Source organism: Trichechus manatus, unplaced genomic scaffold, assembly GCF_000243295.1.
Source record: "Trichechus manatus latirostris isolate Lorelei unplaced genomic scaffold, TriManLat1.0 scaffold00069, whole genome shotgun sequence".
In the NCBI taxonomy this organism is placed as follows: Eukaryota; Metazoa; Chordata; class Mammalia; order Sirenia; family Trichechidae; genus Trichechus; species Trichechus manatus.
This window is the reverse complement of record NW_004444005.1, coordinates 2,488,489-2,515,641: the sequence shown is the minus strand read 5'-3', so window position 1 is coordinate 2,515,641 and position 27,153 is coordinate 2,488,489. Positions and strand designations below refer to the sequence as shown.

General features: G+C 47.4%; 2 protein-coding genes and 2 non-coding genes across 4 annotated transcripts in view; all 4 read right to left on the bottom strand.

Annotated features, from left to right (window-relative positions):
- BAZ2A (bromodomain adjacent to zinc finger domain 2A) overlaps positions 1–18,579 on the bottom strand; it is a 32,136-nt gene extending 13,557 nt beyond the window's left edge. The window contains exons 1-5 of the mRNA XM_023734551.1: positions 18,410–18,579; positions 4,208–4,345; positions 2,019–2,612; positions 942–1,127; positions 77–295 (exon numbers count right to left, since the gene is read on the bottom strand). Of these exons, the coding sequence (XP_023590319.1) occupies positions 77–295; positions 942–1,127; positions 2,019–2,612; positions 4,208–4,345; positions 18,410–18,413 (1,141 nt within the window). The 5' untranslated portion in view covers positions 18,414–18,579. The remainder of the gene's footprint in view (positions 1–76; positions 296–941; positions 1,128–2,018; positions 2,613–4,207; positions 4,346–18,409) is intronic.
- A 1,863-nt stretch (positions 18,580–20,442) lies between these two features.
- Positions 20,443–26,044, bottom strand: ATP5F1B (ATP synthase F1 subunit beta). Its single transcript, XM_004379912.2, has 10 exons — positions 25,825–26,044; positions 25,184–25,366; positions 24,767–24,941; positions 24,115–24,236; positions 23,700–23,884; positions 22,997–23,155; positions 22,761–22,883; positions 21,887–22,099; positions 21,114–21,315; positions 20,443–20,704 (listed from the first exon to the last, which is right to left on the bottom strand). Exons 1-10 carry the CDS (start codon positions 25,949–25,951, stop codon positions 20,607–20,609), a joined length of 1,587 nt encoding a protein of 528 aa, XP_004379969.1. The 5' UTR covers positions 25,952–26,044; the 3' UTR covers positions 20,443–20,606.
- Positions 23,971–24,041, bottom strand: LOC111821196 (small nucleolar RNA SNORD59). Its single transcript, XR_002824649.1, has one exon. It is a non-coding gene; the product is annotated as a small nucleolar RNA SNORD59 (small nucleolar RNA).
- On the bottom strand, positions 25,040–25,114 carry LOC111821197 (small nucleolar RNA SNORD59). Its single transcript, XR_002824650.1, has one exon. It is a non-coding gene; the product is annotated as a small nucleolar RNA SNORD59 (small nucleolar RNA).
- Positions 26,045–27,153: the final 1,109 nt, after the last annotated feature.

The window sequence follows — 27,153 nt, the reverse complement described above, 5'->3', positions numbered from 1 at the left end:
CCTAACGATAGGATCTATCCTCTCATCTTTTCCTAGGTCAAGTGCTACTTTCTTTGTGCCACATCTCCTCACTTACCTTGCAGGACAGACTCCCCTAAGACAGGTGGAGAGGTCGGGCTGGCAAAGATAGAGGCTGAAGTTTGACTATCATCTGCCAGGAGACTGAAGGCAGTGGTGTTATTAAGTGAAGTACAATCAAGGGCAGAAATCACAGGGCTGTCCTCCAGAGGCAGCTTGTCCTCTCCACTCATCAACTCTGTATCATCTATACCATAGAGTCCTCCACTCACTTGCTCTGTACATGGTGGTGGAAAAAAATCAGAAAGCAGGATATTAAGCAAAAATCAGAAAGTAAGATTCCTTTAAGGAATATTACTCTGAAAATATCCAATTCTAATTCCCACAGTGTGAAGTTTCTTTCTAATATTAAACTAGGGAAAATTTTCAGCCCTCTCCCTGAAAGCATAAAGCTACCAGACTATAGGGATCATTAGAGCTTGAGGTGGAAATGAAGGGAAAGGCACTGATCCTATATGAACTCACAGACTAATGCAAAATTCTAGTATCATAAAACATTCTTATACTTCAGTGGGATAAAAGGTAATTGTTCACTGGTAAATGCTTTTTCTCTTCCTAGCTGGTGAGAACCCAAATAGCCCAACTATGTGGTATTAAGTCCCTATCCAGTGAATTATTACAGGCCAGGGCTCTTGGCAAAAAGGAACAATGGGAGAGAACCTGGGAAAGGAACCAATTCAGCTCAGAGTGCAGTTGGCCCAGGCAGGCCAGTGGCATGTAACTGGGATCCGCCACAGGAACAGTGGAGGCCCCAATACCCCCGATTCCCTAGTACTTTCCCTGGTTTACTATCTCTTCCAGGTAGTAGATAGTTGGCTACCCTCTACTTGGATAAGCTGGAAGAATCCAGCCTGTAAGCCCACCTGGTGCCAGAGAGTTGAAGGGCTCCAGAGAATCTTCACTGAGGATTGGAGTGTCTTCCAGTTGATCAGGAAGGTGTGAAGGATCATCTAAGCAGCTCACTGAAGGGTCAGGGACCAGGACTGAGACCTCTTGGTGCAATGATTCCACAGAGGGGACGGAGCCATTATAGCCACACATCTTCAGTTCTGGGAAATCCCAGAAGAGGGCAAAAGTCAAAATCATTGCCTTCAACTGGTTCATTTAGATATAGAAGGTAGTCAATCTTTGCTAGAGGGATGTTCATTCATTCAATATTTATTGCTGCCAGGGAGCCAGTTCTATGCTGGGTACTGATCAAACCAAGATACTCAAAGTAAGCAGAGATGTGCTGGTAAAAATCCTACGGCAGGCAAAGAGAGGGGAAAGGAGAGTGGGGTCTGAGACAACAGCCCCACCACGTTCTCAGATAACTCCCCCATCCAGTGGGAATAGACGATAAACAGAGAAAACATCCTGTGATTTTACAGGGTGGTCACCCTTGTACTTGGAATCAATTGCAAGCTAAGCTTTTATATATTTTGAGGAAAAAGATGAGAGGGACTGTCACATGTACCAGCGTCAACAACAACAACAAAAAGAAACTGTGAGTAGACAAGCAATGGTGTGCTCGGCCTGCTTCCTTCCCTCCTTCACGTGCCAATCACTACTAGGGCTCAGCCCAGTTTAGCAGCCAGTGTGACCCTGTCATAATCTCTCAAAATGGCCTCAACGCCCACGGCTAATGCTCCAACCCCCGTCTGTATTTTGGAAGAAGCCCTTCTTGATGCAGGGTGTCTGTTGGGGCTGTTTCAGGCTCGCCCACCTGCCCTCTCCAGGCCAGCAGCTCTGCATGAGCTTGAAATAATTTGCACTCCCACTCGCGAGCTGGTGCTGCTGCCACAAAAACACCAGCCATTTGGCTCTGCTAATCACCAACATGCAAATCAGCCTCCACTGCAGAGAGCTGGAAAGACAAGTTTTCCTCACCTCAAAAAGCCACTGCCCCCCACAGCCCCATTTTCCCTTTCCCCACCCAGCTCACAAACCCACAGTTATACCTGGCTGCTCTTCTTCCAACTCCAGGCTGCCTACCAAGCCAGTGCCATTCTCTGCCACCACTGAAGTCAGCTCCTTTTCTCCCGTCTCATCAGGATGGATACCACTGCCTACCTCCTGGGAGGGTGCAAAGGTCTGGATGCTGGATCCCAACATAGGAGAAGACTGTGGGGAGGTGAAAAAACTAGGGGGTCCATTGGGCATCACCTCAAAATTCTGGTCAGGAAAGGAATCATACAGTTCCTGTGAGTCGAAGTTAAGCCCCATGGGACTCTGGGTACCGTTGGCCCAGAACTCTTGGCTCCCAGCCCGAAGGTTAGTGTTGTGACTTGGGGATGAAGGTTGCCGGCTGCCCCCAAGGATGCCATTGAGTGGGTATTGTCCCCCAGAGAACTGGGAGAGAAGGGATGAGTCCTTGAGGTTGCTGCCAGGATTGGCGGATGGGTACTGTGAGTAGTTCCAGAGACAGTCGTAAGCCACGCTGGGGTGATGGAGGTGTGAGGTGCTGGAGGAGTGGGGAGCAGAGTTCAAAATCCCTGAAGTAGTAGTGTGAGATACAGTAGATAAGCCATTAACATTCACATCCCCATTCAAACCTGGCAGAGGAGGGAAAAGAGTCAGTTACAGATATGCATGCAAGTTAACTCTACCAAGAGAACCTCAAAGTAACAGCACTGACTAGAAAAAGGGAAGGTGAAAAGGAGGAGGATTCCCTGGCTGCTATATTTGGCTTTTCAGTCTCCAGGGAACACCAAACCCAGATGCTCCTGCATGTAAGCTTAGCAACTGCTGCTGAGGCTGCAAAGTAGCGGGCTGGGAGCTATCCTGGCCTACCATGGGAGCCACCAGCAAAAAGCTGGCTGCTGCTTATGCTCAGGGCTTTTTTTTTTTTTTTTTTTAAATAAAGCTGTTTGCAGACTCTCTATAGTGACTTGCATTCTTCCCAGCCCTTATTCGCTAGGGTAATTCTTCCCTTAGGAGGGTGCATGACTGAATTCTCCAGGCCCTCCTTTTCCCTCGTGCCTGTGTGGCCCTGCAGTGGCACCAGAAGGGACAGCCTCCACCTCACTGGCACATGCAGATCCAGCACTTTGTGCTGGGCTAAGAATAGAATTTGCAGTCACTACAGTGACAAGATCCCAGCTCAGGAGGCTGGGCTTGGCCCCTCCCCATAGGCACTGGAGGGTAATTTGCTTGTGGGGGAGGGGGAACCTTAGCATGACCAGTGCTGCAGCTCTCAACATCAATGGCAACCTCTGGGTTGGAGGACAATCAAATAAAAGGAATCAGGATACTAAGGAAGCTGAGGAAAAAAACTCCAATGAAATAAAACAGCTTCTATCTCTGCAACTTCCTTGTAGAGGACAGGAGGGGGAAGTGGTAAGTATAAGCCTCTCGCAGTATTTTTCTGTTGCAAGGAAGATGGGATGCAGGTGGGCTTCTCCCTGCTTCCAAGCATAAAGTGCCTGAAAACCAAGCAAGATTAGAGAGGTACTTGGCAGAGCCATGGTACAGAGCAACTGATAAGCCAAATCCAGGATAAGACCTGATCCTGGCAGTCAACTTCCATGGAGAATTATAAATGTTTCTCTCTGGGGAACTAGGTAAGCACTAAAACCCTCCTTTGGCCCTACCTTCTATCCTCAAGTACAGGAGGGAGGTGGCACAGGCACTTCTAGCATCTGCCCTCTTCTCTGCCGCACAAACAAACTAAAAGGCAAACACATCCCCAACCTTCACCCAAAGCAACCCCCACCCCCAGTTCTAGCCCAATGAGGCTTCTCCAGCCTCTAAAAAAAGCTTCTCAGAGGGCTAGCCCTTTATGTTTCTCTTTCATGGGTCCAACCTGGTTATCAGCAGCAGTACCCATAAAACCACTCTCTGGCAGTAGCCAGGGAACAGGGCTGATGGAAGAGCAGGCTAAGATAAAAAAGCTAGTATGTGTTTCTAACCCCTAAATCTTAAGTCAAGACTAAAAGTGTTGCTTCCATAAACTCGTAGAATTTTTTCTTAGAAGCTTGATTTCTTTCCAGCAGCTGGAGTTCTGTGGATTTACTTCCTCCCTCCCCTCCTGGCAGGAAAGAGTTGTTGTGGGGTTAGCTAGTCCATAAGGGAGCCAAATCTTCTCCCATCAACCTGCTCTAAAGGAATGATGCCCACTCCCTCCCTAGGCCGCGGCCCTCACACTCACTTTTCCCTTGCTGGGGGAAGTTCATGGGAGACCCGTTAGTGTAGAGGCCCTCCCCTGAAGAAGGAGAGGGTTTCAGTCCTGAGGCAGCAGGTACAGGGGAAAGGCCAGTAAAGTTAAAATGGTCGTTTGCCTCCATTTCTGTAGGAGAGGAGAGAGGAAAAAAAATACTGGCGGTTAAACAAGGTCGTGATACCTGGAATCTTCTAGAGGGAAGGCCCCCATTCCTCCATCTGCTTACCCTTCTCTACTTAAGTACTATGGGGGGAGGGGAAGGCAGTTGAGAAAAGAGAAGGAAATATAATCCTAACCAACCAATGGCCCTACAGAAATAAGTCTTTTAAAGCCAGCCTGGCCCTTGTAGAGATAAAAAGAGTTAGTGACAAAACCCACAGAGGAGTCCTCCCTCTCTGTAAGCCTCCCCCCATCAAACCCTTGAGTCCCAGCCCAGCCCAGGTTACCACTCTATGTCAGGTATCAGAGCTCTAATAATTAACATTCTCCATCCTTTCATCTTTTTCTCAAAATAAGGCCAGAGTCCCACTCCTAGGGGCCACAGAAGATTCTCAAAGCATCTTTCTGACAGGAAGCCATGGAGATGGTGGTGTTGGCAGGAAAAGTATATCTGATATACACCATGCTTTATTTTGTTATTATATATCTTGAGCTAAACGGCTAAATCATGGCCCTACACATCTGAAGAAGAGAGTACAATTACATTAGTAAAAGGATTTGAAAAGAATACATTTCAGGAAAAGTGACCAAAATGGCAAAACCCAAAGGATCCAGCAAAACTCCTACTCCTTATTCATGAGAAATAATATGCTCTCCAAGAACACAGATCAGAAAAATGTCAGAGATGGAAAATCATTAAATAAGAGGGTGTCCCAGAAAATATTATTCGGTTATGTCTATTATAGTACTTCCTAATATTTTGGTTTTGTGGTTTAGATGTAAAGTCTCATGGAGAGAACAGCACTGCAAAGAAGTGCAGTGGCTCATTAAGGGGTGGTAGGGTTAAAAAGCTTTTGCCCTCTTCTAATATGAGGTGACATACCACTAGTAATAATGAGAAGTGAAGCCCTTGATCAGAATAAATTTAACTCTGATAGAGCAGAGAAGAGGGAAGAAAGATAGGCAGCAGAAGCCAGAATTATTGGTAAAGTCCAATGTATCAATCAGGTTACTTGTGATGTACTTAGTGCATACTACCTTGATATATGAGACATGAAAAAGGGGGCAGAAGAACTCAGACAGAAAGGTTTCTTTGTCAAGTTCCTAAAACGAGGCAGTAAGCACACCTAGGTGATATTTTACAGAGCTCTGGTGGTGCAGTGGTTAACAGCTATGGCTGCTAACCTAAAGGTCAGCAGTTTGAATCCCCCACTCGCTCCTTGGAAACCCTATGGGGCAGTTACACTCTGTCCTATAGGGTCGCTACGAGTCGGAATCGACTCAATGGCACCGGGTGGGTTGGTTGGTAGGTGATATTTTAAATAATCTCTTAAAAAGACAAAAAAAGTAGTGTGTATTTTTTTGCTTTAAAGGAAAAAAGTTTTTAAGACTGACTTACCTCCTACACAGGACTTTCATTTCACTCTAAAATAACGAACAGACCTAAACTTGTTATGCATCAATAAAGAAACCAGGTCTCTATAGAAAAGATCTCAAGGTCCTCCAGGATTTTCCTATAGTTTATTTAAGGCCACTCCTCAGCAGGAAGGAGACTCATAAGCATCATAACATGAGTGATCTTTCTGAAATGAAAGAGATCTCAAGGAGGAAAGTTGGTTCCCTAATCTTTACTGCAGGGTCCTTCTAAAGCTTACATCACAGAGCAAAGAGGACTTTCAGTAGTTCATTTCAGAAGTCCTGGAAAGCCAATCTCATCTGATCCCCCCATCTCCATCCAGTTTTATGCACAATCACACCTCCCTAGCTTACTCACTCACTCGCACCAGCTTCCCACCAGTGCACTCAACTATATCCTCCCACTCAATGATAGGCCGAAGTTCATTTTCCCATTCTCTATTTGAATCCAAGAAGAAACAAGTGACCTTCTCTCTGCTGTTCTGGGAAAGAACAGTATTTCCTGTTTTATACATTACATACTAATGAGACGGCTCACAGAAATCAAGATAAGTAAAAGGAATGGGAAGTTATCTGGTGCCTGAGGTCTGTTGATCTGTTTTCCCATCAGCTGCTACTAAAGGGTCACCAGAACCATAATCACTTCATTTACAAGATGCTCCCTAGACACCTAAAATACTCTTTGTGCTGTGCAGTGAGGTCAGCACAATGTAGTGAGCTCCAGGTTTGAATCCCAGCTCTACTGCTTACTAGCTGTGTGACTCTGGACAAATTCCTTAACCTTGATGAACCACAGTTCACGGTATGTAAAAATTTTAGTACCTACTTCTGGGTTTGTGAGAATTAAATGAGATAATCTATATAAAGAACAGAGCAGTGACTGTCACCCAGCAAGCACTCAATAAATATTAACTATTATTATTAGACAGAGTAAAGGCTACTTTTTTTTTTAGTTTTACAAAAGATAATCAGATTCAAAGGCCTACATATAATATAAATACACTACCAGTATGGGAGATACTACAAAACTAGGGATGGTCCCCCCTAAGCCAGACTTCCTTATATGTAACTGGACTCCTGATTTCAGATGTCACACAAATATGGGATCTTAGTATGGGAATGCAAAGAAAATGTGAAGTGCTCCTCTCAGCAATAAACCTAGGGTTATTTCATTTTAACCTTCCTACCCAAGATGCTTTTCACGATACAGCCTGAAGGTAATTTTGTCCTCCCATCCAGAGCCAGTAAGAAGAACAGTAAAGCAAAGGAGGGTGTTTTCCTTTGAACGAATAGGATTTTGGCCAAATGAAAAAAGACATCGGTCACTTCCCAACCCCCAAAATAGCAGACAGCTCTCATGACCAGGAAGTATAATCAGGCAAGCACCCGCCCAGTCCCAGTTGTATGTAAATGGATCTCTTAAGAGCTCCTATGTTTCATTTATAAGAGTTAAGGGGCACTGCCCCTTAAGCATGAAGCAGCAAAGCCCTGCCACATGGCCAAATAGGCTGCTTTTCTCTCAGTCACAAAAAGCTACTGCTCTGTGAGCCTGTGACATGGTTTTAACAGAAAAGGCTGACAATGCACAAAGTGTTGAAATAAATATTACAGATTTCAACACTGTTGCAGGTGCTCTGACCAATCCTAATCCTCCGGCCTTTGAGGCTACTCCAGAAAATACAAGACACAGTAAAACACTCCAGCTGGACACTTTGGTAGTCCCTGTAGCACTTTGGCCCATTCTTCCCATACAGTACACCAAAATTCCACTACTAGGGAGGTTTCTAATTTTTTTTTTTAAATGGATGGGGAGAGATTTATAAACGTTTATCTTCATTAAATAGTAAAGTCAACTTTTACCGTATACCAAATAAACCATACCACTATATTTTAGCTTTATAATTATGAATGTTATGGAGGATATTTCTCAACTCTACACATCTCTGTCTTCACCCACCATACTCTAATACAGTGGTCTCAACCAGGATGATTTTGCCCCCCAGGGGATATCTGGTAATGTCCAAAGGTGTGGCAGCTAATGAGTAGAGGCTAGAGACGCTACTAAATATCCTACACTGCACAGGACAGCACCCCCACCCCCAACAAAGAATTATCCTACCCAAAATGTCAACAGAGCCAAGGTTGAGAAACCCTGCTCTAATACAAAAGCTGCCCTATACTCGAGGAAAGTTCCAAAAGTTTTCCCTACTCCCAGTTCCTGACACTGCAAGGAAGGATGCTTTGTTTAACTTTATATTTAAAAACTCCTCCTCTGGCTAAGTTTTCTTCCTACACCAAATACAGAGTTCCAAGGGCCATGCCACAAAACTAAGATGCCCTCTTCCCCTGTCAGGATAATCCATTCTGACAGCCCCAGTAACAAGCTTCCCATGGAACTCTGACTCAAACAAGCTACAGCGTGCACTGAGGCTCATTCTCTCTCAAAGTGTCTTTTCCCTAACCCTCTTCCCTAGTCAGGATGAAGGTTATAAAAGAAGAAAAATTATACTAAGGGAACTACTCAAAGACAATTGAAATGCCCAGGCTGCTTAGGAGAATACAAATACAATTCTCCTATCTTTATTTCTTCTAAACTACATAGATTCTACAACATCAACAGGATATTAAGCTCCACCATTACATATCCAGAGCCCCTGGGTGGTGCAAACAGTTAAACGTTCTACTAGCCGAAAGGTTGGCAATTCGAACCCCCCCAGAGGCACTTTGGAAGACAGACCTGATGATCTGCTTCTGAAAGGTCACAGCTCTGAAAACCCTATGGAACAGTTCTATTCTGCACATATGGGGTCGTCATGAGTCAGAATCAACGCCAAAGCAACTAACAACAACAACAAAAACATTATATATCCAGCACCTAATTAAGTGCTAAGTACACATAACAATCAAAGGAAATATCTGTTAAATCTATAAAGAGAACAAATGAATAAATCTATCTTTTCTGCCTCCATTAGCTTACTCATCCAATAAATGTTGTGGCTTTTACTTCTACTATGCTCAGAGAATCAAAAAACTCAGTCTCATTCTACATAGATAAAAATTCCTAGAGGGAAGAAAGGCCCCAAATCTTGATGCATTCTAAATAGCTGTCCCTTGCAGAAAATAAGGGCTGGAAACAGAGTAGGGCTGAGAATGGACCTGGTAATAAATTTAAGCTCTTAATTAGTAAAATGTTCAGCTTGATTTAACTGAACATTCAAGGTACACAGTAGGTTTTTAAATATTTGTTGACTGAATAAAGGAACCACATGACAACCTAATTCTGGGCTAGGTTTTCTGTCACAGCTCTGGTCGCGTCACTGTCAGAAGGCTGGGAATACCTCTGAAATTGCAGAATGCTAAAAGCCACACTCCAAAGGTTATAACAAGGTTATCTCCCTCTTTTAGCTCTGATTGTTTCTCACAATTTCAGCTCTAACAGTTAAGGACTCCAACCTTTTTCCAAAAAGATATCCAACCATCTCTAACCCCACCAACTGAGTTGAGCAGGCAGGTAAAGGACCCTGTTGGTGAGGCAGATTATCAAGACTCCAATCCCAAAAGACCAAAAGTGATGAGACCACCTCACCTGTCTCTTAAGAACCTCATGTTTTAGTTGTTTTTTTTTTTTAATGCATTCTTGATAAGGACACGTTATCTTTTTAGTCTGTAAAATCCTCTCTTAATAATTATTCCCTAAAGCTAGGGAAAGGATAAAACACAAATACTTTTATTGCCAGTGACCCAATCCAAGAACAATTTCCATAGCTTTTCAAACGAGACAGGTTTTCTCTTTTGAAGAACTTCATAAATTTCAAATTTATGTAGATCAACAAGCTGGTGTAATATTGTCCTTCTGACCCACGTGCAGTAATGCTGAGAAAGTATTAATCTCGGGCTATGAGGTATCTTAAATACTCGTTACCAAACATCTTAAAAACCCGTTACCAAACCCATTGCTGTCAAGTTGATTCCAACTCATAGCGACCCTATAGGACAGAGTTTCCAAGGAGCGCCTCGTGGATTCGAACTGCCGACCTTTTGGGTAGCAGCCGTAGCTCTTAACCACTATGCCACCAGTGTTTCCATAAGGCATCTTAGGACACCCATATCCCAAAAATCAAATCAAGATTATTTGTCCTGGGAAATACTTCAAGAATTTTATACTTTACTCTATGTCCTAGGACATTAAGAACTTGGGCATTATTGCCTCACTTTATACATCTCACACAAGTTCACACCAGTTATGGACTAACTGACAAGATAGTTCAACAGCAGCAAGACACGGTCAGTAACCCTAACGAGCTTTGCTTCTCTCTTGGCAACACCTGATTCCAGAACCGCAAGACTACAAAATGACCCTCTCAGAGTATTCTAGATTTCTGACTGGCTTCTGAGGTCCATCCACATAGTTCTACTTGCACCTCAATTTTTTTCCATTAAGGAGAAGCTTAAAAAAAAAAAGAGACCCGTCAAGATAGATTTAGAAATCCATTTCTCTGATAAAAAATGCAGCCATTTTGTAAGAAGATGATGAAGTTTGCTTCATTCAGCTTTCAGATCAATTATATATCAAATGAAATCAACAACTACTTTCTCAAAATCAGCTTCTATTTCCTTTAGAAACGGTGGTCTTTTTTCCTTTCTTCACTCTTTTAATCCCCAACAGGGAAAAACAACTTGCTATTCTGTCAGGTTACAATTTAGGTAAGTAAAAGTTGAAAAAGAAAGGGTACTTATAATCAGTATCAAATCAGTCCTCTATCAGAAAGCAACTAAAGGAACCAACCAGTCAAATAGAGCAACAAGAAAAGGACACTGACATCAATCAGATGGACTTATGCTATCTTAACAGTGATGATGCCGCTGTCACACAATCATGTCTATTTGTTCCTATCCTGGACCTTTAATCTAGGGATGTACATTTGTTCAGGTGGGTGGTTTGTGACTGGAAAATACTTAAAGGATGATTTAAATGCTAGGTTTAAGCAATTTTCTGAACAGTCCAAATGATCTCAATACCTCATCTCTCAAAATCTAAAATCCTGTGGCCAACTCTTATCCCTAACCAAACCTGGTGTCTAACAAAATGCCCTGGAACAGAGTACACACTCCATCACTGTATGATATAATAGAAATCTCCTGGAGTTATCAAGTGAGACAAAGAAAATCTGGACACATGACTTTACATTGAACAGAGGAAAAGTTTACCTCTCTCCAAGAAGAGTACTATGAGGCAAGATGTCTTTTAAGGACTGAAGACAGCAAACTCGCCTATTCTAACTAGTTGGTTCTACAGAAGGTAGAACTCCTAGCACCCTAAATCAAATAACAGGCTTCCCACAGGGCCTGTCCTTAGGCTAGAATCACCAAGAAGGAACAATGTCACCATCCTCACTCTTTGTAAATCAACCCCATATCTGGACACACAAATCCCATTCATTCTGAAATCTTCCCCATTCCCTCCTCTTCCTCCTCCTCTCAGGACCTACCCTTCTTTACGTCACAAGCTCACTTCCTCAATGCTCTGCAAAACAGAAACTGCCATACTTAAGAACATTCTAATCAGGATCCCAAGCTACTCTGATGCCCCAAAACATCGCAAGCCTTCTTGACAGCTCTTACGCTGAGTGAATTTGCATCATTTGTATTGAGAGTGTAGCCTGCTGGTAAGTAACTGAGTTTGCTTCTCTATGTCCTCCAGCTCAAGGGGAAAAAAAATCCAGATAGGGAGACAGAGATACTCTGAAGCGGGGATGAGGATCAATGAGTCAACTGCTGAGACTACTTCCTGTCGACAAATTAAGTTGACAAAAAAAAAAAAAGGTCCCAACGAAAGGACTCTCAGACCACATGGTGGGCAGGATCCAAGCTTGCCCAGAAGGCCTCAGAAAATGAAACCAAATCTGATTAAAATGGACATTTCAAAACAAGAGGCACAGCAACAAACGCACAGCTGCCATTTCCCGGCCACTTCCTGCGGGAGGTTGGGGGGAGGGGCTGTTTGTGTACAGATGGAGGGGGAAGCTATCCCCTCTATCACCCCCCCTCCCCCCCGCAAGGATGCAAATCCCTCACTCCAACAAACCGTACAAAGAAATGACTGCTACTGGCATTACCTTCCCCTGGAAAACTGGGAACACCAAGAAAGAAAGGGATGATGCGAGATCATCCTGTCTGCCACGGAAATGGGGATCCCCCTGGAATGGAATTCCTCTTTATTCTTCCCTTCAGCCCCTCAGCCCAGCTCCAAATCCGGACGCCTCAGCATCAGCTCTATCGACCCCCATATCCTATCCCGGGAGTGGAGGATTCTCCCGGGCCGCGCGGGCCCCCTTGCCAAGCGCAGCACCACCCCGGCAAGGCCCTCTCCAGCTCACTACGCTCAAGAGAACCTGCGCGCGCCTCCCGAGGGAGACACCCTCAGACCCCTGGAAATCCCTTCTACCCTCCACTCACCACTGCCAAAACGCCTCGCTCCCCACAAACGGAGGGTTTAACCTTCCCAGGGAACCCCCTCACCCCTTCGCACTCGGGCAATCCCCATCTCCACCCCAGGAGGTGGAGCCCCTCCCGGGGATTCCATCCCGAGTCCCCCACAGGAGTCATCTCCACCAGCCAGGTGGCTTCTCCGCCTCCTCGTCGATGTCGTCGCCGCCGCCGCCGCCGCCCCCGCCGGGAGCCCCCACAGCTCCTCCCGCCCCCGCCGCCCCGTCACGGGTCCCTCAGCAGACCTGCCAGCCCCCGCCGCCTCCCAGCCACTGGGGCAGGGAGACCCCCGCCTGGGGGCTGGGTCCTAGCTAGAAATAAACAGCTTCCTGCTCGAGGCGGGGCTCTAGTCGAGGCTCAAGCCTCTGTTCCCTGAGGGAAGCCTCGGAAGAAAGCAGGACTCCCTCCCCTCAGGCCCCCGGCCACAGACCCCCACAGACCTGAGGCGGCGGCTCGGGGATCCTCTCTCCCCGGGGAACAGGCGGTTCACATGGCCGCGCTCCGGGCGCCAGGAGGGGAGGGGACACCGCGGGGGAGGGGGTCCGGGGTCTGGGAAAGGGGAGGGGGACGCGGCTCAACCGCGGGGCCCGAACGGAGCCAACATGGCCGGCAAGGGAGGAGGGAGCCAGAGTCGGAGGGGGCGGGGAAGCAGCGGCTGCGAGAGAGCCGCCTTCCGCGCCTCCGGGTCCTAGCGCCCGCTGGCTTCACTTCCCGACCCTGATCTAGGTCCTAGCGACGCTAGGTATCCTGACCCCTGGCCCCTTTGCCCACCTAGCAGCTCCCTCTGCACCAACCTCTCATTGAGGGCGGTAGTCCTGCTTCATACTGGTCAAACGGAAAGTCGTGCATGGTCCTAAGGTTAACCTGGGCCATATCTCTAGGACCAAAGGCATGTGCCACTCTCTTAACGCGAGGTGAAGGGTGGGCTGAGGTCCGGGAGATAATTTCGGGCAGTTATATCCCAGTCTGGGAACTGGAAAAGTTGAAGTGTGGAAGCAGGAAGGTTAGTCAGGGCGCAACTGAGTCCTGGTAAAGGGGAGGAGGGGGGCAGCGAGCTGTGGTGTTTGCCACCCACTCATCTCTGTCCTGTGGGGACAGCCTGGTCCTGCCTGGACCACCACGACATCTGCAGGGCCCTGGACGTTGAGAAGATTCCTGTGCGTGGGAAGAGGAGACTTGGCTCTGGGACCAGGCAGGGAAGATGAGAGTCTGGCCTAAACAGTCAGAGGATCAGGGAATAATGGGAAAATTGACCAGCAAATAGGATGCACAAATGTCCACCTCTTATAGAGGCTATAATTCCAGTACTTTTTCTGATAGGGTTATATAACTGTATGAAACCTGAGAACAAGAAGCAAATCTGGCAGACGACTAGAGTTTGTCACCTAAAATGTCTATCGAAGGCCCCAGAAAGGAACACTATCATAAGATGTCAGAGCTTAGAGAACTTTTAATTCTAACTTGTCAGACGAAGAAATTAAGGCCCAGAGAGGTTAACCAACTTGTTCAAGTCAAAACAGTGGATAAAAGGTGACTAAAAACCAGGTGTCCTTTCCTGGCAACTCAACAGACTTTTCAGGCTTAAAAATAATTCCCATTCAATTTAATGCAGTGCCGTTCTATTGCACTGAATATTCTGAAAGAACAACAGACAGAGCTAGGATCAGGAGTTCTGCTAGGTTGGAGAGCGATCCATAAATACCTTTTCCTCTGGGGGTCTGGGAAAAAAAAAAGATCTGAAAACTGGGTGGGGACAGGGTGGGGCAAGGCCAAAGTCATCAGTCTAGACTGGATTTTGCTACTCCACTCCCCACTACCCCCCACATGTCTGTCAGTTTGTCGTACTGTGGGGGCTTGCATGTTGCTGTGATGCTGGAAGCTATGCCACTAGTATTCAGATACCAGCAGGGTCACGCATGGTGGACAGGTTTCAGCTGACCTTCCAGACTAAGACAGACTAGAAAGAAGGACCTAGCGGTCTACTTCTACTGTTGGCGAAGAATACTGAATATACCACGGACTGCCAAAAGAACGAACAAATCTGTCTTGGAAGAAGGACAACCAGAATGCTCCTTAGAAGCAAGACTACATCTTACATACTTTGGACATGTTGTCAGGAGGGATCAGTCCCTGCAGAAGGACACCATGCTTTGTAAAGTAGAGGGTCAGCGAAAAAGAGGAAGACCTTCAATGAGATGGACTGACACAGTGGCTGCGACAATGGACACAAGCACAGCAATGATTGTGAGGATGGCGCAGCACCGACTCAATGGCACCTAACAACACCCCCCACTACAAATGGTTCATGGAAGCTATGAAGGAGCTATCTTCTGCAAAGCTCCACAAAGTGCATGGGCCAGAGAGAGGGAAGAATAAGAAGGGAAAGAAGATTTTGCTCTTCCTCTCCTGAGATAAGTAGATTAAGGAGTAGACAGGTAGAAACCCTTCTCCCAGTTAGAACAGATTTATAGGTCATCTTGAAAAAATAAAGACTCCTAACAGTCTGCTAACCTCAAGCCCCTGAGCGAGTAGGTGCCACTCAGGAAACCTCTGCTAAAGAATTTCCCCCTCCAAGCCCAAAATAAAAAATAAAGGCCGGTGGAGAAGAGAGCTCAGGCTGTGGAACTGGTTCTTGAAGGGCAGAAAGAGAGAACTGGTATCCCTTTTTTTTTTTTTTTTCCTTTTCCTTTTTCCAGGGCAGATGAGGGAGAATCTTCCTACCTCCCACCCAAAGGGTAGGGCTAGCCACTCAGAGACCAGGAAGGCAGAGGAGTTTGTGCCAGTCAGACGGGTGTAGCCACGCCCACCCCCACCCCCCCCAACACCACACACACCCACTCGCTGGCACCACTCTGCTCAGGAAGAGCCGGTTACTCCTGTGCCCTACAGACTGCCCCCACCGCTTCCGAGCCCGAGGCCTTGTCTCCAGGGCAACCCTTAGGACTATCCCAGCCAGGAGCATGTTGGGAAGAGATACGTTGGATAGGAGAGGGTCAGCTGGGTTTAGAAAAGAAAATGGAGCAGGAACCATTCTTCAGTCACCTTCATCCTTGAATAAGAACCTTCCTCATCCTATCTACATAGGGATCTTCCTTGCTGTTTAAGAAAAAGATGAGGGTGGGATGCCAATATGCCCAACGGCAGGGTGTTTCCTTCTTGCCAGAAGCCACCTCAGGCAGCAGCTGTGCTTCTCCCCCCAGCCAGACAACAGAGGGCAGACTGACCCCATATGTCCCCAAACATTCCACAATCCCATCCCATGTGGCTGCTCACCCATCCCATCCCGCTTTAGGAAGCTACTAGAAAGGGGAAGGGGCAAATGGTCATTTTTCAGCAACTTGTGAGAAGGGTGTCTAGGGAATAGACCGAACCTCTCCAAGCCAGGCCAGTGGGTGTGTAATGAGTAGAATGGGGAGGGAGAAATGAGCACCTGCTCGCCCTTTCTCACCCTCCCTGTTGCTGCTGCACCACCCCGACTCTGGGGTCAGCTGCCAGTGCCTGGCTCCACCGTGGAACCAGATGGCTGGGGCTGGGAGGGGGAAGAGAGAGAAAGGGAGAGAAAAAGGGGATTCGTTTGCTTCCCTCTCCCGTTCTAGATACTCCCGGCATCCAACTTCAGACACCACTGCTGACCACTTTCACCCAGCTCCCTCCCAGCACCATCAAACAGGACTCAGAAAAGTCTGAAGCGAATCCTGATACCCTGTCCCCCAATTCTGGGGTGGCAAGTGAGAACACAAGAAGGGAGAGAAGGAGCAGAGCTAGGGGCACAGCTTGACTTGGGAGGAGGGGGAGCTCCCCAGTGGAGGTGGCTCAGGTGAGGGTAATTATTAAAGACCTCCTTTTCTTTCTCCCCCCTCCCACCCGCTCGTTGAATGGATCAAACAGTTAATGGGGTCTAGGAGGGAGACTCCCCTCACCTTCTGTAACCATTCCAACTGGCCCTCCTCCCTAGGTTAATACAAAACCTTCTGCTCTACCTCTGTATTTTGGGGAGGCTAGACTCCTCCATACCACATGAAAAGTATAACCCCTCCTCTTCTTCCCTCTAAGGAGATATACACTCCTTCAGACTCACACCCCAGTCTGTTTCTGAACTCCCCTAATGGGCTTCTCCAAGGTGGTCCTAGGAAGGGACACCTAATTTCCTTGGGGGTGGGGGCTCCCTTTGCACGTGAACAGAGAGGATTAGGTTTGCCCCGCCTCCCCCCACCTCCCCCATCACAACATTCTGCAGCACCCCTCCCCACCTCCCTAACTCGGGGTAGGAGCTTTCCCAGACTGGACCAGCCCACCCCACCAAGTAGAGAGCCCTGGCAGGCGCTGAGGTCGGACCCTCAAACTTAGGGAGAAGTGGGGTGGGGTAAGGGCTACGGAAAAGCTTTAGATGGGACTTAGTTGAACTTGAAGGACTGAGCGGAGCGGGGCCCGGTAGTGACAGGAGTTTACCCAAGCCCCCCGCCCCCCCCTTACTATGGGGAAAGAGAGGAGTTGGGGTGGCGGTTATTCCCCCTCCCACTGAAGGGTAGGATGGCGTGGGAAAGCGCTGGTTCCAGAGGGGAGGAGGCGAAACCCAGACCGCGGGAGATTTTTCTGGCGAGGATGGCGCGGGGGAGGGGGAGATCCTGCGCTCAGAGTAGGAGGGGTACCCGGGAGAGGATGGCGGAGAGGCGTGAGAAGCCTCCGGATTCCGGTAGCAGAGGACCGGGGAGAAATGGGCGAGTAGATAGTACAGGGGAGAGAGCAAGGGCAGCTCCCGCGGGGGGAGGGTCAGATCCTGAGTCCTGGGGCAGGGGACCGCGGTAGAGGCCCGCCCGGGGACACCGGGGCCGGAGGTTGGAGCCGGGCCTCACCTGGAGCAGGGCCCCGCCGCAGGCGGCAGCGGCGGCGGCGGCAGCGCAGGTGGCCGCGCCCGGCGGCGGCGGCGCCTCTTCCCACAGCCCCGGGCCGGTGGCAGCGGCGTTGGGGGGGGGGGAGGTGGCGCTTAAAGGGGCAGAGCTGCTGGGGTGAGGACAGGCGCTCTAGGAGGACTGTCGCGAAGGATCCGCTGGGGGAGGGGGAAGCGGGTGGCGTCTCCTAGGGGCCAGAACCAGGAAGGATCCCAGATGGAGGAAGAGAATAGATCCCAGAAGAGACAGAAACTTCAGCGGTGGGGTGGGGTTGAGGGAGGCGGTAGCTCCGAACTGGAGGACACTGGAGAGCTCTGCCCGCGCCCCCAGGGCACCGACAAAGACCTCTTCACAAAGGCCGGGAAGGCAGCGAGAGCCACAAGGACGCCACGGAGGAGTGGAGATGCCGACGAGGGAACGCAAGGCCAAGCCTGCTGGGGGTCACGCACAGCGTCCTACTAGGTGAACAGGTTCCCCATGTTTCAGCTTCTCAGGGCCCCATCGCTTACAGCTGTGGAAAGGCACAGCCTCCTTCCTCCAACACTGCCCAAGTTTAAAAGCCTCTGGAATCAGGAAGCCATGAGAGCAAAGACCTCCTAGTCTTCTCAACCTCAGTCCCGCCTCTCAGTGACCTCAGAGACTGGCGTGTGGGGGGCCGCCAATAGCAGCCCTAGTAAGCGAGGTTGATGGGGAACCGTGAGAATCGGATTTATTCTAATTCAGTTTTCCCCCAACCACCACCACCCTTTGCTGCAACCTCAGGGGCAACAGGAAGCAGCTGCTCAGTGCAGCCCCCACCTGGTGGCGGGTTGGGTGGGGGAGGAGAGAGGACAGGGACTTAGGCCCAGGGAGAAAACTGGGGGAGAGGAAGCACCCTAAAGATCCTGGAACACAACCAAAAGTGAGCTTTACTTGCAGGGGGCCGATAGCAGTGAGTACTGCAGAATATTACTTTGACTGTCAGCAGCTTAGAAAGGGACAATCCAGGAGCTGTACTTCGCGGGGGAGGGGGAGCAGCTGACCTAAGGTGCAGAGTCTCAAGCTCTTAGTGCTCAAGCTTGCCAATACTCAGGATCCCAGGGTCAGCAGCCTCACTAGCTAAGCCCTGTGCCCCCAATGGCCCCCTTTCCCCTCCTTTACTCCCCCAAAGAGCAAAGGTTAGGCCACACCCCTGCTGAGTCAGCCTGGGAGGGAGCTAGGCATCCCTCAGACCCTTCCGGGGGCTGGTCCCCATACTCACCCATGTCAGGCTAGCCGGGCTCCAGGGCTGGGACCACCCAGCTCTGCACTGTCCTTGGGTCCCCCTTCACGTGAAGGCTGGCGTTAGATCCTCCCAAATTGTGAGCTGGGAACTAGCAAGAATCAAAAAGCCAATGTGTGCTTCCTGCGAACCACAGCCTGAACTGCTGTTGGGTGATGTCCCCGTGTGACAGACTGGGGGGTGGGGGGGCGGGGAGGAGGGAAGGGCGGGGCTTTCTCTGGGTGGAGAGAGGGAGGAGGAGGCTAGGACAGGGCAAATCAGGAGAAATATGGAGGAAGGTTAGATCTGTGTTGACACTCCAGTGGCATGGGGGAAGGAAATAATTGCAGCTGGTGAGAGGGTGAAGGTTCTTGATAAGTGCTGAGGGACGTAAATGTGTGGGGGAAGGGGGCGGAAGGATGCAGACTACCTTTAGGATCACAGTTCCCAGGTCAGCATGTAGGTGATGAGGGAAAGCGAATCAGAAAGTGCTGACCCATTCCCTGGGGCTTTCTCCACTAGCTTTTTATCCACACCAGAGTCAGGACCAAGAGGAAGTGCCCCCACCCCTGTAACTCAGCATTTCCCAAAATCTATGATTTTCTGGTAGCAAACTACCTAGCACAGACAGCTTAGGGGCTCCACCTTCCGTCCAGATCATGACACAGAAGAAACTGCTGCCAAGGACGTCATAGGCAGACAGGAGGAAGCATAGAGGCCCCTACTCCACCCCTGGCGCCTCTCCCAAAGCCCCTCCCCAACCTTCAGCCCCCAGGGGCCTCTGAATTGGGAGTTCAGTATATCCCCGCCCTGCTTCTTACCCAACCAAAGCTTGAATGCCTCAGGAGGAGGAGCTTATAGTTGCAGACTCCTCCTCAGCACAAAAGCCGCAGCTGATTTGTAAACAGTGATTAGCTGAGAACCACATCCCAGCAAATGGCCTTCACGGATTTCAAAATGGGGAGACTAGAGCTCTGGTGACTGCCTCTAGTCCCTCCACCAGAGGGCAGTAAAATGGGTCTGAGCCCCAAAGTACCAAACTCACTACCGTCGGTCTATAGGACAGAGCAGAACTGCCCCATAGGCTTTCCAACGCTGTTAATCTTTACGGAAGCAGACTGCCACGTCTTTCTCCTGTGGAGCATCTGGTGGGTTCAAATCGCAGACCTTTTTGTTAGCAGCCAAGCGCTTTAACCACTGTGCCACCGGGGCTCCTTAAATTAGAACACTTAGGGGTACCAAATGCAAACTTGCCCCACAGTAGACACTTGTTTTAAACTGAAATGGTAGTTGTATTTTTATGAATACTTCTAACCTTGCATATTTTATTAGGCTAAAATAAAAGAATAAAGGATCTAATTCCACTATTTCAGATGCCCAAACCCAGCTAAACTGAAAATTGTGAATCCCCTGTATCTTTCCTAAACTTTTGTAAGGGCATGGTATAGCCTCAAGAAATCACAAACATTTAAGTCCAGTGTTGCCCAAAATAAAAATTAAGAGGCAATAGCTGGGAAGACTTTCTGGAGAAAGGCCTATACTACAATACAGGGAGCTCTTTTGACCCAGTTTTTACACAGATCGGTATTAATCTTTTCATCATCACCATTCCTTAATAAAAATTAAATTTAATCCACTGATTAGCCCTGACCTGTCATAGAAAAATTTATTCTGAAATCCCACCCATTTCTCCCAAATATGCCCTTCTCAGAAATTCCATCAACCTTTGCTCATTAACCATGAAGTACGAATATTTAAGAGGTAAGAAAATCAATCTGCTTTTAAGAGGGTTAAACCCTAGCCCTGTTACTACCCACAGAAAAGCCCTCATAAAACCTACAGTTGTCTATTATTCCCAGAGAATGATTATTCTTTTGATGACCACATACATGTTCTGCTTTGTGCTAAAAACAGTTTCTTGTGGCCACTCTAAAAACTTTACTGTCAAAAACTTCAGTGTTGGCTGTGTTGTCAGAATCAAGGAAAATAAAATATTTAAGCATTTAGTGTATCTCCCCAGAAAAGCAGACAGATCTGAGGGATGTATGTTTTATTGGAAACCTTAAATACTCTTAAGACAGAACACAACATCTTCAAACGAGGCTCTCCTGTGGCCTACACAGAAAACTGAAGCTTTTTGGATTGGGGGGGACAAGGAGATGGAGAACACAGTGGACAGTTTGCCCAAAGGACTCCCTCACGAATGCTCTTCAGCCAGCTTATCAGCTTTTGCCACAGCTTCTTCAATGGGTCCCACCATGTAGAAGGCCTGCTCTGGGAGATGGTCATACTCACCTAGACAAAAAAATAAAAAAACTAGTGAGAAAGAGGGATGTCAGCTTGCTGCAGTATATATATAGCTCATTCACTGAGGCTTACGGTCAGAATGAAATGAATTCATGTCATACTAAGAAATCTTAATACTTCCCCCACACATCAAATTTACAAGGACACATGATACAATATGAATTAAGAACACAGTCTGGAGCCAGGCAATCTACGTTCAAATTCTTGCTCTCTACCTTGGCTGTGGGACATTGGACAGGTTATTGAAACTTCTCTGTGCTTCAGTGCTGTCGTTTGTCAAGTAAGGTAATAGTGCTTATACGGTTGTTGTAATTCACTTGGAACAACCAGAAACATTCCAGATTTAAATTTCAGTTTCTCTGCCATTCCGTGTTCTGCTCTGTACTCAAAATCTTACCTGCTAAAATCTGCTGAAATCCTTTGATGGTCTCCTTCAGGGGTACGAGCTTTCCCAGGTGACCTGTGAAGACCTCAGCAACCTGGAATGGCTGGGACAAGAAACGCTGTATTTTCCGCGCACGAGACACAGTCAGCTTGTCTTCCTCAGAGAGTTCATCCATGCCCAGGATAGCAATGATGTCCTGGAGGGATTTGTAGTCCTATGAGAAAAAACACAAGAGGCCTGAGTAAATATTCACATTCAATTTGGACAAAAAAAAACTGAGAGTTAATACCACTTTACATTCACACTGAGCTTTGTACAAAGCATTTTAGCACCTTACCTGCATTCACAAGTGAAACAAGCTAGTAAGAGGGGAAATTACATACTCAAGAATCATGAGGATCCTCAGCCATATCAGCAATTTGTTCCCCCTACTCCTAGCCTGGTACTATTGGAAAAAACTAGATTCCAAGAGACCTCCTTAGTAATCACTAGAAATTGTGGCTCTCACCTTTCCTTTCCCCCAAGCAAATCACAGCTATCTCTGGGAAGTATCTAGTACTACTAGCAGCCCTCAGAGCCCTGGTGGCGCAGTGGTTAAGAGCTCAAGCTGCTAACCCAAAGGTCGACAGTTTGAATCCACCAGCTGTTCCCTGGAAACCCTATGGGGCAGTTCCACTCTGTCCTATAGGGTTGCTGAGTCAGAATCGACTTGACGGCCAACAGGTAATAAACACAGCCCCCAAATTCCCTCTTCATGGCCACTGATCTCACACAGCAGTACTCACCTGTAATATCTTTTGCACCCCCCGGGCAACTTCATAATGCTCACTGCCAACAATGTTGGGATCCATGATTCGAGAGGTGGAATCTAGAGGATCCACAGCTGGATAGATGCCCAGCTCAGCAATAGCACGGGAGAGCACAGTGGTAGCATCCAAATGGGCAAACGTAGTGGCAGGAGCAGGGTCAGTCAAGTCATCAGCAGGCACATAGATAGCCTAAAGTGAACCAAGAATCCATAAAGAGCAACAGGAAGCAAAGTCACTCTACGTAAGCCATCCCCCTTTCTGACTACCTGTCCTCCATAATCTATCTTAGCATTCAAAAGTCCGCTTCAAAAGAGCCTTTTCACCCCTACCACCTAAGTGAGTTTGTAGGTTATCTGGCCCCTCCCTCTTCAAAAGAATTCTCATTGTCATTCCTTTTCTTCATCCTACATTTTAGCTCTCCTGTAATGGTACCCACTTTCAGAATTAAAACAAAACAAAACCCTTCTAGCACCACGACAATACTAAGCTCACTATGAAAATGCATCACGGACAGTTACACTAATTTAGCCTTTTTAATATATACACCATCTATACACATTTGAAAATTTGCAGTATATTAACGTAGTATACAAAACTCACTTTCCATGCTGCTCCAGACTGGAACCCAGTTTTGTGATCTTAATTTACATCCATACCTTCAATTACTTTAAATGAGTGTAACTTAACTTTGTAGGGTCTTTGACATGCCCATACAGAGCTTTACATGTTATTTTGGGGAGCTCATGAACCTTAGGTTAAGATCCCATTTGAGATGGAAGCAACTAGGTTTTATGTCTTTCTCTACATGCTTTTATACAAAGTATACCTTCCTCCATGTAATTTTTCTTACCTGTACGGAGGTGATAGATCCCTTCTTGGTGGTGGTGATTCTTTCCTGCATGGTACCCATGTCAGTAGCCAGGGTAGGCTGATAGCCCACAGCAGAGGGAATTCTGCCCAATAAGGCAGACACCTTAACAACAATGAAAAAAAAACTAAGAACAAAGATTTCTGTCTATATCTTTACCCTCATCTGCATTATCCCATAGAAAGGTCGTATGAGTCCTCTCAAGCCTGCCTTCTTACCTCTGAGCCAGCCTGGGTGAAGCGAAAGATGTTATCAATGAACAGCAGTACATCTTGACCTTCTTGGTCTCTGAAGTATTCAGCCACAGTCAGTCCAGTCAAAGCTACTCGGGCACGAGCACCAGGTGGTTCATTCATCTGACCGTACACCAGCGCTACCTGTGGTAGGTCATATACCATCAGGAAACCTGGTAGAGAAGTATGGCAGCCAAAGGCCCAAGGTTCCCAAAGCAGAGAGAAACCACCAACAAGGAGGGTTGAGACCCCCTTTCTCAGAAGGTATCAACTGCTTTTGTTCTCAAATTTCTTTCCCCTATTAGAGATGTGGTTCAAAACAACACATAAGTAATTTCTTATATGTTACTGAGGTAAAATTCCTGTAGTAGGAAGGAAATACTTGTAAATGAAAAGCACCAAATAGGGTTATCCAAGACATATGAACCACCTCCCAACCTCTGCCCAAAATTAGCTTTCAAATGATGGGACTAGCAAAAACAAAGTCCAGAAACGTAATCTAATATCAAAGAAAAAAAAAAAAAATGCATTAGCGTATTCGAAGTTGGGGAGAAAACACTGATAGGCATTTCCTTTGTAGGTCCTGGACATTAAAATAAGAAAGTAATACATGACTTCAGCTGACAATATAGTCAATGGCAAGCGTTTCCTGGCACAACTAGCAATTACTCTGTGGACACTGGCTCACCTTAGAGGAAGCATCTTTCAAGTTGATAACACCAGACTCGATCATTTCATGGTATAAGTCATTGCCCTCGCGGGTCCTCTCACCAACACCAGCAAACACAGAGTAACCACCATGGGCTTTGGCAACATTGTTGATTAATTCCATGATCAGTACCGTCTTGCCAACTCCAGCACCACCAAAAAGCCCTGCGAGAGGTTTAGAAGAAAGAATAAGAGTTCTGCATTCCCAAATAAGTAAACTTCAAAGAAATTTTGATTCTTTCCATCTTTTCCCTTCTCAGGAATGGCATCTGGCTTCAGCAAACTCAGAAGAACGAAAGTCAGAAGCTGCTCATCAGTGAGGGATAGACCCCAATACCCACATGATTTTTCCTTACACATTAGGCTTGGAAAATATGTACCCACTACTAACATACCAATTTTGCCACCCTTCGCATAGGGTGCCAGCAGATCCACAACCTTGATACCAGTAACCAGAATTTCCTGCTCAACACTCATCTCCACGAACTCAGGAGCCTCAGCATGAATAGCAGCAAACCTGTAAAGGCAGGAGGAGAGGATCAGCCTATTCCCTTTGTTGAAAGTGACTGCGGACAAGTCTTAAAGCTTCCTCTCAAGTCCAATCCTTTACTCACTCTCACACCCCCCAACTCCAGCATTCAACATTCTACACAAGCTGTCATCAGTACCTAGCCTGATTGCAATAAAGGGAACTTCATTATTAGGAACCAGTAATCCCACCCCCTGACAACTTTAACTGACAAAAGTTTTTCCTTTTACTGAGCCCTTACTTAACAGCATTTCTTCACACACCAAAAGGAAACGGACCTGCAAGTTTTGGAGACCCCACCACCTAAGCCATTGGTACTAAAACACTGTCAAATCAGAACTTCCAGCATCCTTAATTTCTTCAGAAATTGCATTATGTGATTTTAATAACTGAATGTATCAGCATTGTCAGTATTCTCTTCAGGGAAATTCTGCGGTAACAGAGGTGTCACCTTAATGTATAAAACTGCAAGAAAAAGCAGTCCCTTTGCAAAGAGATGGAACAGGAGGGATACTCACTGTTTGGTTTTGATGGGACCTCTCTCATCAATAGGTTCTCCAATGACATTCATGATTCTGCCTAAGGTCTCAGGGCCAACAGGAATTCTGATTGGTGCACCAGAATCCAGGACTTTCTGGCCTCTAACCAAGCCTTCAGTGCCATCCATAGCAATGGTCCTTACTGTGCTCTCACCTGTTAAATGAAGTGTTTAAATTATACATATGGACAAGTTGGTTTCATTGTATTTAATGAAGTGTTGCTGACAGAAAAAGACTAAGTCAACCAAGACTCCTTCTCAGACAAAAAATTTGGCTTCAGCAAATTCAGAAGAACGAAAGTCATTCTGATAAAATCATCACAGAAGGGATACGGCCTGTTTTGGGGGATATTTCGACTAAACAACCACTTTACTATTCTTAACAAATTCTACTTACCCAAATGCTGGGCCACCTCCAAAACCAGCCTGGTATCCCTGCCTTGCACTTCCAGAGCATTTAGGATGGGGGGTAGTCCTTCATCAAACTGGACGTCCACCACTGCACCGATGACTGCCACGATGTGCCCCGTGGCGGCGCCTGCCTTTGGGGAAGGAGATGTTTGCGCTGCATAGTCTCTGCCTAACAGACAAAAGGACATCGGAAGGAGTTGGAGTCAGGACGGATAAAGGTCATCGGGAGCCCCGACTCTATACCATTAGGAGAGGTGGATTCGGCCTTCCGCTTGCACGGAAGGCGTGTCCAAAGTGAGAGCCAAGCAGCAGCCGAGAAAGCGCCTGCAAGGCCTTCCCATTTTCATGCACCAAACTCCATTATCGAGAATACCTATTTTACGGGAAGGTCAACGCACCTGCCTGCACTTTTCCGTCACACACAGCGTCCCTTCCCCAATATGGGACGTAACTGGGTCGAAGAAAGGTCTCAAGAGCGATCTGTTCTTGTTCTCCCGCCGTCAGAAGGCAGGGCGCTGCCCCTGGCGTCCTTCTAACACCATGGATTCCTTAGGCCCGAGAGACAATCGACCCCCAGCTCAAGGTCATGGCGCGAAAAAAGTCCGGATCCTAGACAGAGGGACTTACCAGGCTGGAGCAATGCCGGGGCGGCCCGCAGCAAGAGCTGTGCTTGGGGCAGCGACGCTGATGGGCTAAGTCCTCGCAAGGCCCCGGAGGCCGACGCAGCGGCCACACGACCCACAAGCCCCAACATGGCGGAGTCTGGGTGGCGACTGAGTCCCGCACCTGCCTCTGCCGCGAACTCCGCGGCAGTTGGGGCGAGGTCTAGTCTGCTGTAGGCACGTCTATTGGAGAAATTTGCTGCTCGTCATTCTCAGCGCTGATTCTATAGGTTAATAAATTATCATCCTCTCACCCGTTGGTTAAAACTAGCGCTAATCTGAAGTTCCTTTTTTTCATTGGATAATGTTAAGTTAGGGGCAACCCTCTGAACCTCGAAACGTAATTGAACCATAGGGATGTCAGTTAGAGAGAGTACTTGACGGAACTACGTTAAGGGGCTGAGTTCCTGTTGGAAGCACGTGGGCTGTATTTGCCTGTCCTTGGGCTTTCTATTTAGGTTAGGAGCTTGAGCTGGGTTGACTGTTACCGCCGGGGAGAGGGGTGTGGAGGTAGTAGCGTCATGAAACACCACTGAGGGTGATCTTGGCGAAGTCCGGAGCCTTCTCTAGAGTCAAACCACGGTTTTTCATTGGTAGTGACATCGGAAGCTTCCCGGCAGTTTTAGGTTAGGGACCCCGACAGAATCTTTATTACTTAAATCCGTATAATGAAGGAAGCTAATGTAACCAGTCGTTTAACAGATGTGTGCTAGGCAATGGGGAGACACAGATAAGATTGAGGACCTTCCTTTTAAGGAGCTAAGAATGCAATTAAGTGTGATGAGGCCCTAGTTCCAAAAAAAGAAAAAAAACCCGAACCCGTTGCCATGGAGTGATTCCAACTCATAGCGATCCTATAGGATAGAGTTGAACTGCCTCGTATGGTTTCCAAGGAGTGGCTGGTAGATTCCAGCTGCCGACCTTTTGGTTAACAGCCTAACGTTTAAGCACTGCGACACCAGGGCTCTGGGCCCTAGTTAGTATAGGAGAAAATGGGGGCATGGGGAAGGGGTAATTGAAGTGATACTGATTGACCTGTTACGAAATGTGAATAGAAATTCACAGGGTAAAGTAGGAAGAAAGAGCGTTTATTCCAAGCACACGTTTGTATGAAACTGCATGTTACTTTTGTGGAACTGCAGTACTTTGGTTGGAGGTGAGGTAGGGAAAGAGAGAGACTAGTAAACAAATGAGAATAAAATAAGAGGCAGGAGCCAAATCTCAGGACTTTTGGTGGGAGTGAGGGCCACATAGGAGTGTGGAAAATCACAGAATAAACAGGACATCTTTTTCT

Excerpts from the sequence above, each read along its gene's own strand:
- ATP5F1B (XM_004379912.2), bottom strand. The coding sequence starts at position 25,951 with ATGTTGGGGCTTGTGGGTCGTGTGGCCGCTGCGTCGGCCTCCGGGGCC. Across the intron at positions 23,885-24,114 it reads TGCGAAGGGTGGCAAAATTG|GGCTTTTTGGTGGTGCTGGA; the intron begins GTATGTTAGTAG and ends AACCTCTCGCAG. Across the intron at positions 21,316-21,886 it reads GGGTGCAAAAGATATTACAG|GACTACAAATCCCTCCAGGA; the intron begins GTGAGTACTGCT and ends TTTTTCTCATAG.